The sequence below is a fragment of the Heterodontus francisci genome, chromosome 20 (assembly GCF_036365525.1).
Source record: "Heterodontus francisci isolate sHetFra1 chromosome 20, sHetFra1.hap1, whole genome shotgun sequence".
NCBI classification, from domain to species: domain Eukaryota; kingdom Metazoa; phylum Chordata; class Chondrichthyes; order Heterodontiformes; family Heterodontidae; genus Heterodontus; species Heterodontus francisci.
The window spans coordinates 77,947,212-77,961,888 of record NC_090390.1 but is presented as its reverse complement, the minus strand read 5'-3'; the positions used below and the strand labels follow the sequence as shown (position 1 = coordinate 77,961,888).

Sequence of the window (14,677 nt, the reverse complement as noted above, 5' to 3'; positions counted from 1 at the left end):
GGCACTTAATTTTAGTTTATAAAACCTCACCCCTGCAATTTTCACCTCCTCTGAACCCACAGATTTACATACGGTTACAGGCAACAGCAGCACCATAGCACCTTGTCCAACTAGGCGTAGACCAATTATGTCATCACCCAACAGCCCCATTCCCACAACGATCACTAGCTAATTATCAGAAGCAGGAACCCCGACTGTATTTTACACCCTGCACCCTTTCCTCCCCCATCATCACTGTCTCTATCCCAGAGGCACTAAGATCTATTGTAGAAACTCTAACATAACAACGACAGGGAGCAGGTAACTCAGTACAGATCAGAGGGCAACTCTGGGTCAGAGCCTGTCTGGTTTCATTAAAGCAACGATTATATTAAATTAAATAATTCCAAAGATCATTATTCATGTCCCAGTGAAAGGGAGCACTTGTTTTCAGCAAAACTCTTTTTTTCTGTTATGAGCCAGGAATCAAGACGTCACGGAAAAGCTTATCGAGCATCAGCTTCATAGCGATGGAAATATTGGCAGCAATATCTTAGCATTGAGGGGTGAGCAGGAACTCAAACAAAATTAAAATTAAATCATTTCATCCATCAAAACAGAATGCACCTGGGAGAATGGATTGTCTCAAGCGTGTAAGGGTTTAGATAACATTTGCAAATCTCTGGAGATTGGCTTATGATGTCATCTGAACCTCTTCAGCAGGTTACACCCTCGTAATGTAATCGTAGCCATCTGCTATTCTCTGTGGGGAAAAAAAAGACTGCAGTCCCTCTTAGGTTAGGAGCAAGAGTGAATAGCTGTTCCATTCTTTCTAATCCTTCAATTTTAATCCTTCAATGGCAGAGCAGGCTAGAGATGCCTTATGGCCTACTCCTGCTGCTTTGTCTATTGTTCTTATAGCAAGAAGCAGTGTTGCTCAACAGTTTGAGTGCTCACTACCTCTGTTGCTCCCATCACAAATGCACAATCAGTTCTCCACTTTTTTTTTACCATTAGTTCCTGCCAGCTGTGCACTTGGTGACTAAACCTTATTTTAGCACTTGCACTGGGGTTAACTTTGCAGCAGAGCACAGGAAGGAGTGGGTGGTGGGAGAAGGGTGGCATCAGCTGGTGAACTGGAGTGTGAGTGGATAAACATCACAATGGCAAGTACACAAATACGGCCTAGAAGGTAAGTGGGTGTTTGGCTTTTAGGAACATAGGAAATAGGAGCAGGAGTAGGCCATTTGGCCTCTTGAGCCTGCTGTGCCATTCAACTAGTTCATGGTTTGATCTTCTATCTCAATGCCAACTTCCCACGCTATCCCCATAACCCTCGATATTTTGAATATCTAGAAATCTATCGATCTCTGTCTTGAATATACTCAATGACTGAGCCTCCACAGTCCTCTGGGGTAGAGAATTCCAAAGATTCACTACCCACTGAATGAAGAAATTCCTCCTCCTATGAGTCATAGAGTAATTCACGACACACCTAAATGACACACCTCTTATTCTGAGATTGTGTGCTCTGGTTCTAGAGCCCCTAGCCTGGAGAAACATCCTTCCTGCATCTACCCTGTCGAGCCCTGTAAGAATTTTGTATGCTTCAATGAGATCACCTCTCATTCTTCTAAACTCTCGAGAACACAGGCCCAGTCTCCTCAATCTCTCCTCATAGGCCAAACCCGCCACCCCAGGTATCAGTCTGGTGAATCTTTGTTGCACTCCCTCTATGGCAAGTATATCCTTCCTTAGGTAAGGAGACCAAACTGTACACAACAGCACAACTGGACAGGTTAAGAAGGCATATGGAATCCTTTCCTTTATTAGCCGAGGTATAGAATACAAGAGCAGGGAGGTTATGCTGGAACTGTATAACTCATTGTTTAGGCCACAAAATGAGTACTGTGTGCAGTTCTGGTCACCTCATTACAGAAAGTATGTAATTGCATTATCAAAATGGAGGAGGTGTTGGGTGTCTTGCAAAGCATTAAGGTAGATAGGTCCCCAGGGCCTGATGGGATCTACCCCAGAATACTGAGGGAGGCAAGGGAAGAAATTGCTGGGGCCTTGACAGAAATCTTTGCATCCTCATTGGCTACAGGTGAGGTCCGAGAGGACTGGAGAATAGCCAATGTTGTTCCTTTGTTTAAGAACGGTAGCAAGGATAATCCAGGAAATTATAGGCCGGTGAGCCTTACATCAGTGGTAGGGAAATTATTAGAGAGGATTCTTCGGGACACCATTTACTCCCATTGGAAACAAATGGACTTATTAGCGAGAGGCAGCATGGTTTTGTGAAGGGGAGGTTGTGTCTCACTAATTTGATTGAGTTTTTTGAGGAAGTGACAAAGATGATTGATGAAGGAAGGGCAGTGGATGTTATCTATATGGACTTCAGTAAAGCCTTTGACAAGGTCCCTCATGGCAGACTGATACAAAAGGTGAAGTCACATGGGATCAGAGGGGAGCTGGCAAGATGGATACAGAACTGGCTCGGTCATAGAAGACAGAGGGTAGCAGTGGAAGGGTGCTTTTCAGAATGGAGGGATGTGACTAGTGGTGTTCCGCAGGGATCAGTGCAGGGACCTTTGCTGTTTGTAGTATATATAAATGATTTGGAGGAAAATGTAGCTGGTCTGATTAGTAAGTTTGCGGACGACACAAAGGTTGGTGGAGTTGCGGACAGTGATGAGGATTGTCGGAGGATACAGCAGGATATAGATCGGTTGGAGACTTGGGCGGAGAAATGGCAGATGGAGTTTAATTCGGACAAATGTGAGGTAATGCATTTTGGAAGGTCTAATGCAGGTGGGAAGTATACAGTAAATGGCAGAACCCTTAGGAGTATTGACAGGCAGAGAGATCTGGGCGTACAGGTCCACAGGTCACTGAACGTGGCAACGCAGGTGGATAAGGTAGTCAAGAAGGCATACGGCATGCTTGCCTTCATCGGTCGGGGCATAGAGTATAAAAATAGGCAAGTCCTGCTACAGCTGTACAGAACATTAGTTAGGCCACACTTAGAATATTGCGTGCATTTCTGGTCGCCACACTACCAGAAGGACGTGGAGGCTTTGGAGAGGGTACAGAAGAGGTTTACCAGGATGTTGCCTGGTCTGGAGGGTATTAGCTATGAGGAGAGGTTGGATAAACTCGGATTGTTTTCACTGGAACGACAGAGGTGGAGGGGCGACATGATAGAGGTTTACAAAGTTATAAGCGGCATGGACAGAGTGGATAGTCAGAAGCTTTTTCCCAGGGTGGAAGAGTCAGTTACTAGGGGATATAGGTTTAAGGTGAGAGGGGCAAAGTTTAGAGGGGATGTGCGAGGCAAGTTCTATACACAGAGGGTGGTGAGTGCCTGGAACTTGTTGCCGGGGGAGGTGGTGGAAGCAGGTACCATAGAGACGTTTAAGAGGCATCTTGACAAATACATGAATAGGATGTAAATAGAGGGATACGGACCCCGGAAGTGCAGAAGGGTTTAGTTTAGGCAGGCATCAAGATCGGCGCAGGCTTGGAGGGCCGAATGGCCTGTTCCTGTGCTGTACTGTTCTTTGCACAAGAGAGGGTACAGAGGAGATTTAAGAGGATGTTGCCAGGACTGGAAAAATGCAGCTGTGAGGAAAGATTGGATAGGCTTGGGTTGTTCTCCTTGGAACAGAGAAGACTGAGGGGAGATCTGATCGAAATGTACAAAATTTTGAGGGGCCTGGATAGAGTGGAGGTGAAGAGTCTATTCACCTTAGTTGCGGAGTCAGTGACAAGGGGGCATAGATTTAATGTGATTGGTAGAAAAATTAGAGGGGAGATAAGGAAAAACTTTTTCACCTGGAAGGTGGGATTAGAATAGGTGGATCATTTTTCAGCTGGCACAGACATGTTGGGCCAAGTGGCCTCTTTCTGTGCCTTAAACTTTCTATGATTCTATGATTATCTCTATCCATATGGAACAAAGAGGAGGAAGGGGGACTGGAAAAAGAAAAGGGTAGTCATGTAATAGCAGTACTACATGGGGGGAGAAGGAACAGGGAACAGGGAAGGTTGTGGTGGATTGAGGAAGATGGCTCTCAGAGAAAGAATCAGCAAACCAAATCTAAAGTGTCCAGATTTGGCCTCAATAAGATGAGCGAGGGGCCTCCTAAAGAAGCCTGATACAGCCTCGCAAGCAGAGGGAGGTTCCATCATCCAGAACAGCTTCAATGACTTGTTCCCAAGAGATTATTGATTTCTAACAATCCTCAGTATTAATTCTGTGCAGAATCTGTCTTGGATGTTGAGACTGGGTCATCACTCATTTAGGTGCACAATGTAGCATAATTATGATGGAAAGGGCAGGCAAAAACAACACTTAGTCTGTTCGCTGAGCTACCATTTTACAGTACGTCTAAACTACCCTTCAGGACTCGAAAGCCTTCAGTGGAATCAAGCCTGACTATTTGAGGGAACAGGGATGACAAAAAGAAAGGAAGCTTTGTTAATTGTAGAACAGATAATCAGCTATGTACAGTGGACACATCAACAGCATTTTCCTGTCCCAGTGCTACAGCTAAAGGGAAAGGCAACTCCTGAGAAAATATTTTGTACCAACGTAATAAAAGCAATCAGCTCTGGAGTGACGGAATAGTTATTTCTGGAGGCAAAGCTGGTATCTGCATAGCAACAGTCACAGATCTTGCCTGCCAAGAGTCAAAGAGTGATCGGTAACACCTGGGTGCGGCTTGATCCGTGACTTGTTTAAACAAGGCTCCTTGAAAAACATCGGTGTCTCTCGCTGCAGACTGAACACTTTGCTTCACCATCAGATTGCCAAAAAAACCCCCCACATCTCCCAAGAGGTACATTCTGTGCCATAGTAACATCAGTCAGGTCAGTGTAAAGTGTTAATCAGTATGATCACTGGGAAGAAGTCTATCTATATATTCATGCTAAAGAGAGATCCAACCTCAGTTTGTGGCGTAAGGATCTTTTAAACTGAATGATCAGATATCGCATCCTCTGTAAGAGATGCCCTGCTGAGCAATCGCAGTGTGCAAAAGGGACAAGCTCTGATTTTTATCAGCTCTGTCATCTGCAGAAAGATTCCCAGTGCCAGAGAGGTGAAGTAAAACATATTTCCTTCACTAGTGCTGTGACATGTATGGGATATAAATGCAATTTGGTTTTCTAAATTTTTTTTGCTGAAAAGATTCAGGAGCTGTTTCACCCGTTGACCAACCAGCATTAGTTCCTGCAGCGGATACTGAGACCAGAGACACTTCAACGGTCTGTAAAAGGTAAGTAACCCTTGCGGGAGGGCACAAGACCGTATGGTCACAGAAATCTCTGGACTCACCTGCTTTGTAAACAAACCAATCGGCTGGAGCTATGTGAAGGAAACGTTAAAGAAAGGTTTTATGGAAAAGACTGAAGTTTATTATTAAAATCACTTTGGGCTGAAACTTCTGCTCCCATCATTTCGGCACAGGAGGAAGCCAATTTTGCCCATCGAGTCCATGCTAACAAGTATAAAAACCTGCCTCACAGCACCTTGTGATGCAACTACCAGAGAAACCTAAATTAGGAGGCTCAAAAAGTATTGGAAACTTGTTACCTCTCACTCTTCTCTCTGGACAAAAACATGATCATGTTTTATATGCCATTGGTTTATGGCTGGAGTTAAAAAACAAACCCACAAAAAAAACTCAGTTTATCCAATCCTCATTTCTATGGTGAGTTAGTTCATTTCAGTTCGGTAACTAGGTTGGGTTCTTGCTTCTAATCATGATCCATGTACCCCTGCTGGAAGTAGGTGCACATAGATATCAGGTGAGGATAAGATTGAGCTGGCAGGGACACACCGACTGCAATCATTCTGCAACTAGCATTGCCCAATCTGACTGGCTTGCGAGGCCACTTCAGAGAGCATTAAGAGTCAACCAAATTATGGGCTGGAATCATAAGCAGGCCAGACTCAGAAGGAGAGACAGCTTTCCATTCCCAGGAACTGATTGAGTATTTTATACCAACCTGGTAGCCTTCGTGGTCATTTTAATCCAGGTGTCAGTGAAAAAATGATCAGACTCATCAAATTCAGTTTCACAGCGGGATTTTCACTCAGTTAGCAGTCAATGTCAGCAGAAGGTCAGAGAAAATTAGTGAGAAGAGAGTTGGAGGCAGGGTGGTGTGAGAGGGATGTCAGAGGGGCCGGGGAGGGTAAAGTGCTCTTCAGTCGCAGGGAGACACGAGAGCAAGGGTGCTGCGATGTCCCAGAGAGGGCCGCACAGCATGCTGGTCAAATATATCGAGGATTTGTGAACAAAAAGAGAAGAGCTGAACCAACAAATCAATGAATGGTGGTGGTACTAATCGTAGCAGCAACAGCAATGACAATATGCATTTATGCAAGTAACTTTACATAGAAAACATAGAAAATAGGAGCAGGAGTCGGCCATTCGGCCCTTCGAGCCTGCTCCGCCATTCATTATGATCATGGCTGATCATCCAATTCAGTAACCAGTTCCCACTTTCCCCCCATATCCTTTGATCCCTTTTGCCCCAAGAGCTATATCCAACTCCTTCTTGAAAACATACGATGTTTTGGCCTCAACTGCTTTCTGTGGTAGCGAATTCCACAGGCTCACCACTCTCTGGGTGAAGAAATTTCTCCTCAACTCAGTCCTGAAAGGTTTACCCCGTATCCTGAGAATATGACCCCTGGTTCTGGACTCCCCCACCATCGGGAACATCCTTCCTGCATCTACCCCGTCAAGTCCTGTTAGAATTTCATAAGCTTTTTATTTTTTAACTTTGTAAAGCATTCCAACACATGAATCAATGTGCTTTGAGGACCTAATGGATCTAAATTGGAAAGATGATAAGAGTATATGGATGTGACTCCAGTGTTTCAAATCATGAAGATATTGGTGAGGCAAACGAAGACTGGGTCGCTATGACCTGATCAGTCAGTCAGTTTAACTTCAGTGGTGGGAAAACTTCTATGGACAAATGCAAGTTAATTAAGGAAAACTAGCATGGATTTCTTACGAGAAAATCATGTTTAACTAACTTGCTAGAGTCTTTTGAGGAGGTAACAGAGAGGGTTGATGAGGGCAATGCTGATGATGTGCTGTACATGGACTTTCAAAAGGAGTTTGATACAGTGCCACACAACAGACTTGTGAGCAAACTTGTAGCTCCTGGTATAAAAGGGACGGTAGCAACACGGATACAAAATTGGCTGAGTGACAAGAAACAATGAGTCGTGGTTAATGGATGTTTTTCAGACTGGAGGAAGGTTTGTAGTGGAGTTCCCCAGGGATCAGTGTTGGGAGCCTTGCTTTTCCTGATATATATTATATATATATTATCCTAAATAAATAAATAAATATTAATGACCTAGACCTTGGTGTACAGAGCACAATTTCAAAGTTTGCAGATGATATGAAACTTGGAAGCACTGTGAACTATGAGGAGGATAGTGTAGAACTTCAAAAGGACTTAGACAAGTTGGTGGAATGGGCAGACAGGTGGCAGATGAAGTTCAATGCAGAGAAATGTGAAGTGATTCATTTTGGTAGGAAGAACATGGAGAGACAATATAAAATAAAGGGTACAATTCGAAAGAGGCTGCAGAAGCAGAGAGACCTAGGTGTATATGTGCATAAGTCATTGAAGGTGGCGGGAGAGGTTGAGAGAGTGGTTAATAAAGCATACAGTATCTTGGGCTTTATTAATAGCGGCATAGATTACAAAAGCAAGGAAGTTATGTTGAACTTGTATAAGATACTAGCTCGGCCTGAGCTGGAGTATTGCGTCCAATTCTGGGCGCCACACTTGAGAAAAGACGTGAGGGCATTGGAGAGAGTACAGAAAAGATTCACGAGAATGGTTCCAGTGATGAAGAATTTCAGCTATAAAGATAGATTGGAGAAGTTAGGACTTGGAGAATATTGGAAGTTGATGCGGCACAGTGGCGCAGTGGTTAGCACCGCAGCCTCACAGCTCCAGGGACCCGGGTTCGATTCCGGGTACTGCCTGTGTGGAGTTTGCAAGTTCTCCCTGTGTCTGCGTGGGTTTTCTCCGGGTGCTCCGGTTTCCTCCCACAAGCCAAAAGACTTGCAGGTTGATAGGTAAATTGGCCATTATAAATTGTCACTAGTATAGGTAGGTGGTAGGGAAATATAGGGACAGGTGGGGATGTTTGGTAGGAATATGGGATTAGTGTAGGATTAGTATAAATGGGTGGTTGATGTTCGGCACAGACTCGGTGGGCCGAAGGGCCTGTTTCAGTGCTGTATCTCTTAAAAAAAAAAGTTAGGACTTGGAGAAGAGAAGGCTGAGAGGTGATTTGATAGAGGTATTCAAAATCATGAGGGGTCTGGACAGAGTAGATAGAGAGAAACTGTTCCCACTCATGAAAGGATCAAGAACAAGAGGGCACAGATTTAAAGTATTTGGTAAGAGAAGCGAAAGTGACACGAGGAAAAACTTTTTCATGCAGCGAGTGGTTAAGGTCTGGAATGCGCTGCCTGAGAATGTGGTGGAGGCAGGTTCAAGCGAAGCATTCAAAAGGGAATTAGACTGTTATATGAAAAGGAAGAATGTGCAGGGTTATGGGGAGAAGGCGGAGCAATGGAACTGAGGGAGTTGCTCTTTCAGAGAGCCAGAGCAGACACGATGGGCTGAATGGCCTCCTTCTGCAGTGTAACGATTCTGTGATACAATTTAAAGGCTCACGATAGTTACTAGTTTACCAAATAACTACACTGCACTGCAAGCACTAAACTTGTTGAAGTATTCAAATAACTAACGGGCACATTCCAAATTTACAGAAGAACTAGAAGGATATGGGCTTAGTGCCGAGGAAGTAAGGCAATAGCTGTTAGGCCAAGCAGTTTTATCTAAACAACTATATAGTCTACCATCTTGTCCCATTACCTCATCTGTGGACTATCTTCTATCTAACCAAATCTGGATCTGAGCTATCTACAGATTCAAATGGTGTTTATTTAGATACTTACTCATTCCTGGAGCGGCCATGGTAACCCTAGAGATCACTACTTGTGTGATACCCTTTACAGCAGCAGTCTAAAACACAAATGTACACACAACACATGGATGCATCAGTAAGGGAGGAATCAGATGACAGGATTTTCACCTACTTTGTAATCTCTAAGAACATCGTATTCAAACCCATGCATAAAGGTTATTCCATGATGGACAAGACATGTTATGTGAACAGGAGGCTTACTGCCTTATGATGATGGTGAAATCCAATGTGCATCTTACATTTCTCTGTACACTGATGTTTGTTTGTTCTTTATATAAGAAAGCAACTGATACATGGTGAGACTTTGAATGATTGCTATCAAAATGGAACAGTGATTCGGAATTGGCTTGTACATTTAGTAATGAATGAATAAAAAAGAACAAAGTCCTCAACATGTGCATTAACTGTAGCACAATTCTGACAGCAGAAGCTCGGTTGTACATTATCCATCATGAAATTGAGCTGCAAAGATCAAGAAGGTTTCAAGTTTGATCCCGGGTTTGTACTGAGCTCGTTGATCTCAGGCAAGTTAAAATATTAGCAGTAGAATTAGTGCCGTTCCCCTCCCCACCACCCCTCACCCAACTAGGCTTGGGAGAGGGGAAAACAAAACCAGCCTGAATTCTGCTATTTTTTGCCTCTCCACAAAGTGCAACTCTCCGAGTTGTGGAGGTGAAAAGACAGGTGAATGGGCATCCTGCTTTCTCATTAAAACACTACGCTCAAAAGAAAAGCTCCTCCAAATGCCTGGCTTTTTCTCCTGAGGGTGCAGAATTGAGCTGCAGCAGGGTTCTGTAATTATGAGATGCCCACTGTTACCTCACCCGCATGGTTATGCTTCATGCCTGAGGCTACACAGTTGGCAAGCTATTCGGTCATGGAGTGCATCACAGCCTAACTTATCTCATGCTGGATAGTGATCAGAAGCGGACTCTTCCTCTGCCTGTCAAGGGGTGCCATTGTCTACTGCCATCCCTTTCTGAGATCATCCAACTCACCCCACTCTCCAGATTGAACCTTCCTGTCCTGCACACTGGGTAGGGGGTTTACCAGCTAACTCAGAGATCGGGGAGCGCCATCCCCCCCCCGCCCCCAGTGCTATTCTCGATCCGACTGCTCAGAGATATACAAAAATGTCCTGGTGATGACTTGCCCTCCAGTGGTCCCTCTCAGCTGCTCCCTACGATATGGAAACACCCACCTGCACTCAGTACCTTACCCTACAAGCAGGTTGAGGTAGACTCGCAAAAAAACCAGCATGAACCATCTCACCTTTCTGGGCATAAACCATGACATAACAAACACCAGTAAAAAAAAATGTAATTTAAAGAATGGGCATGCTACTTAAAAGATAATGATAGAATAACTCTACTTTAAATATAGAAATTAATGTAGCGAGGAAAAAAAGTTATAATGACTGTGAAGCCATCGCAACAAGAGTTCATTCGCAGTCAAACCAGTCTGAAAGAGATGTTGAGGAGATTTGGTGACTATAATTAGAAAAACTTAGATTATACACTAAGTGGCTATTGGGTGCTAGCAACTATTTTTAAATGGACAATTAATTATTGAAATAATAAACCAATTTTAAGAAATATTAAACCATCATTAATATTCCACTATAAACAGAAAATGCTGGAAATACTTAGCAGGTCTGGCAGCATTTTGCCTTTGTATTCATGTTGCACCATTTCCTTAGTTAAATGGAATCTCAGTAATTTAGATTTGAATCTGAGAACTGATATTTATACTGAGATTGTCCCTTAAAGGGAGTCTGCTATCAGCCTCTGCTTAGCTTTTGATGGATTAGAGGGATGCTCAGCTGCACCTCCTAGTGGCTATTCCAAATAGTAACGGTATGTCTTTTACTGAAATGTCCACACATTGGTTCGTTCTTTGGGCCCCGTGGAGGGCTGCAAGCAAGAGCTCTTTAAGTTTGGGGTCTGTGACGGGGCGATGGAGGGAAATTAATTAGTAGAAGCATTGCTGAGCAAACGCCTGTGCTTCTTTAGATTTCAGGTTCACTCCTGCTAATAATGTGCTGATTCCCCAGCACAAAGGCAAAAGCACACTTCACGATTTGCTCTGTTTTTGACACATCAGCGATCTTTTGTAGCACAGAATACCACAGAGCAACTCAAAGATTTGAACAGCACTGTATTATTCTCAAAGTGACTGGCTCTGACATCAAGACAATTTCTCTGCGCATAAAACAAATGTAACAACTTGTAAAAGCATTAAGGGGTAGATCTTGACTTTGTGTGATAGTGTAAAACATGCAATAGTGAGTTGAGAGCCTGTTACACATCTCCCCCTGATTTTTACTACCATTGAAATCAATTGCGAGAGATGTAGAATGGACTGCCTAATAACCATTACCCCTTTTACACAATCAACTTCATAATCTATCCCCTAAATCCTTTAGCTGCTGGTTGGCTTTTGATATGCTTCAAAGTCACATTTCTCCCCATCTCTACTGAAGCGTTCTGCTGGGATCTAGTTCCACGAGTGCTCACAATTCCACAGTATGTCCCCCATGTGCAAGACTAGACAGTGAGTGGCAGCAGGCTGTTTGATCATGGGGAGCAGCACAGCTGAGCCTGAGCTTGATCCTGTACTAACTCAGAATGGACAACGGATTAAGCCTCTGACACCAGGCCATTGCCCACCCAGTCATTGGAGAGTCTTACAAAAGATTGAACCAACAAACGGGTCACTGTGTTTTCTTGTAGTGACAAGTGTATTTAGTGTTTATTAAAGAAAGGGTTAATAAAGTGAGCCATTTCATGTTTAATGCTCTGTAAACCAAGAAGATCAAAGCTGATGACTGTGTGTTACTAGGAATGTTTTCTCGTGAATCTTGTATGTATAGGTGGCAGCTTCATTCAGTTGGTTGTCTTTGAGTAGGGGGTTTATGAGTTTAAGCCACAATCCAACATTTGAGCAGGTTGTCTAAGTTGACAAACCCAGTGCAGTTCTACATTTGGATAAGACTGAGACTCCACTTTCTGTTCAGGTGGATGTTAAAGACAGAAAGGGACGTGCCCAGTCACAACATTCCTCTGTTAACCAACAGTAAAACCAGATTAACTATTCATTCATTTCATTTTCTTTGACCTTGATATGTGCAAAATGGCTCCCAAGTTTGCAGACAAAACAAGCCACTGCAATTTCTTATATGTAATATCCTTAAAGTCCTGTTGAAGTACTATATAAATGCACGTCATGCATCATTTAAGATAAAAACACACAAATAATGTTAACTTTAATAAGCATTGACACAATATTGTGGGGTTCAAATAACATTTGTAATACCACCACACCCCTCCCACCAAATTAGTTGATGTATCAGGCCACAGTAAAACATTCCTGACACGTTATTTCCTTTTACTGTGTACTTACCCTCGATTTTCCTAGTTTATTCTCATTTTCATCCGTCACAGTGATTCCACTTATTATTTCCCTAAAAACATAAAAGCAGAAATGTTTTTAAGGATGTAAATACCAGCTGCTGTGGTGTTTTCACACCAGTGTTACCCTGACCTCTACAGGCTGGCAAAATAGCAAATAATTTTCCCAACTGATGTACTGCCTCAAGATAATAGTGCTATTAAAACAGTGACTCCCTGCCTCAGCCTCTCGGGCTTTCCACCTCTTCTCACTTAAGAATGCTGAGCCGCGTCACAGAGCGGGTTTAACAGGTGCTATACCTTGTGCAAGAGATCATTCTTTAGGTAGAAGCTGGGGCCTTGAGTGTCAACAGATTGTTTCACTGTGGCAGCTGAGCTTGTTTTTGCTTTCACCAAACAACTGCACACGTACATGCCCTTCCACTGATGAATGGTGGGATCAGTCACTTGCTCACAGTGGAGACAAAGTTTAGACCCTAACTGGTCCTCTGGCATCCCTAAGCTCCACCATAAGTGGTTGTGCCTTCAGTCCCACACTCTGGAATTCCCTCTCTAAATGTCATTGCATTTCAACCTTTAAAGCCCTCCTTGAGACGAAGTTTTTAGTTCCCCCACTAAACTTTCCCTCTTTCACTCAGCATTTATGTTCTTTACACCACTGTGAAAAAGCAAAGTTGTTTTTCTATTTTAAAGTCACTATATAAATGTAAGTTATTGTTATGATTGCAATTTCCTTTCACCCCGTCCCAATAATTTCTGCCCCACTATTAAATGATTATTTGCCCCCTCCCCTCACAAACTTTCTGCCCTCTTCTCCTCTGCTGAAGGTGTTGACTCCTTTCCAGTTGTGCTCCGATATCATTGCCCAAGTAAGTATTGATAAGCTATTCAACCACATGAGACATTGCACCAGAGCCCAATCCTGTCTTCATCCATCACAGCAGAGACATACTGTCTTCAAACATCCAAACACGTGATTAGCAAGGTCCATGATTAGATGCGGGAACATGAATTTCTCTTTCCTTAAGGCCAATTGTACTCTTCCTATTGTTACTGCAGCTGAGATCAGAACAGACCAGGGCTCGAACCTAGATCTTTTCTCGCTCTCTACAGCTTAGCTGCTTACTGGATAAACCTGTTGAGCCATTGTGGAAAGATAGTCTTCACAGATATTTGGAACTGATGGGCATTCCTAGCCACATCTCTGCCCTCCAATCTCTTTCTCCATTCCAACTTGCCTTGTTTTTCTGTTTGATTGGCACTCGAGTGGTCAATGCTTACTTAACTTTTCCTCTCTCATTCCCCTAAAGATCCAAATGTCCTACACGTTCCTCTTCCTCCCTCAATACTTCACATGTTGAAGTTAAGATTCAAGTTGCAGCATCTGTTATTCTACTCCATTCTTTCCCAGAAGCTTAAGAACTATAACCTTCCCCTTTCACCCCTCAGACAACCCACAGGCTTTCAAAATTCAAGGCAGGCATTAACAAAACTTTGGCCAGGAATTTGCAGTAGTAATGTTAGCACACTCCGTCATCACTCCTCTGAAACTGACAGCAACTCCTGGAGTCTGCACATATGAGCTAGGAGCATGAGCAAGTCACTCGGCCCCTCGAGCCTGCTCCACCATTCAGTAAGATCACGGCTGATCTGTTTGTAACCTCAACTCCACATTCCCACCTACCCCCGATAACCTTTCACATCTGCATGGAAATCCAGAAGTTGCTGATTCTAAGCTTCCCCCCACTGTTGTACTCTTACTCTTTTCGTCTCACTGCAAAAACTCTTGAAAAGGTTACACCTTGTTGAATGAGATGTAACTGGGTTTTTAACAGCATACTAAGTTTATAATTACTGCTAAACAGGGTCACTGGCCCTGCAAGAGTAACTGTATATTTGTTGAATGTCCACTGTGATAAGAAATTCTACATAAACTTTAAAAAAGAAACATTATTTTAAAAGTTTGATATTTTAACTTCTAACTTAATCCCATGTGTAAGTCTCAAACATTCATTTCATTGTCTGTAAAATTTAAAAATTAAAAGTGAAGGGATTCGGTAGTTTTTACTTCCTAGTTTGCTGTCTGTGAGAACACTTCAATGTGATTGGGTGTGTACCCTGCTTGATGACATCACTGCTGCCGAATGCCTGGAAATCCCCTGGTCTTGGCACCAGATCCAAACTGACAAAGGGGAAGTCCGCAGCACAGCAATCACTAGATCCTTGTGGGCAACTTTCTTTGAAGTCAACG

The 14,677-nt window shown here is 43.2% G+C and overlaps 1 protein-coding gene across 2 annotated transcripts in view; it reads right to left on the bottom strand.

Moving 5' to 3' along the window:
* sfxn2 (sideroflexin 2) overlaps positions 1–14,677 on the bottom strand; it is an 86,190-nt gene that overhangs the window by 34,602 nt on the left and 36,911 nt on the right. For both annotated transcript variants that reach the window (XM_068053066.1, XM_068053067.1), the window contains exons 7-8: positions 12,419–12,479; positions 8,988–9,054 (exon numbers count right to left, since the gene is read on the bottom strand). In XM_068053066.1, coding sequence (XP_067909167.1) covers positions 8,988–9,054; positions 12,419–12,479 — 128 coding nt within the window. The remainder of the gene's footprint in view (positions 1–8,987; positions 9,055–12,418; positions 12,480–14,677) is intronic.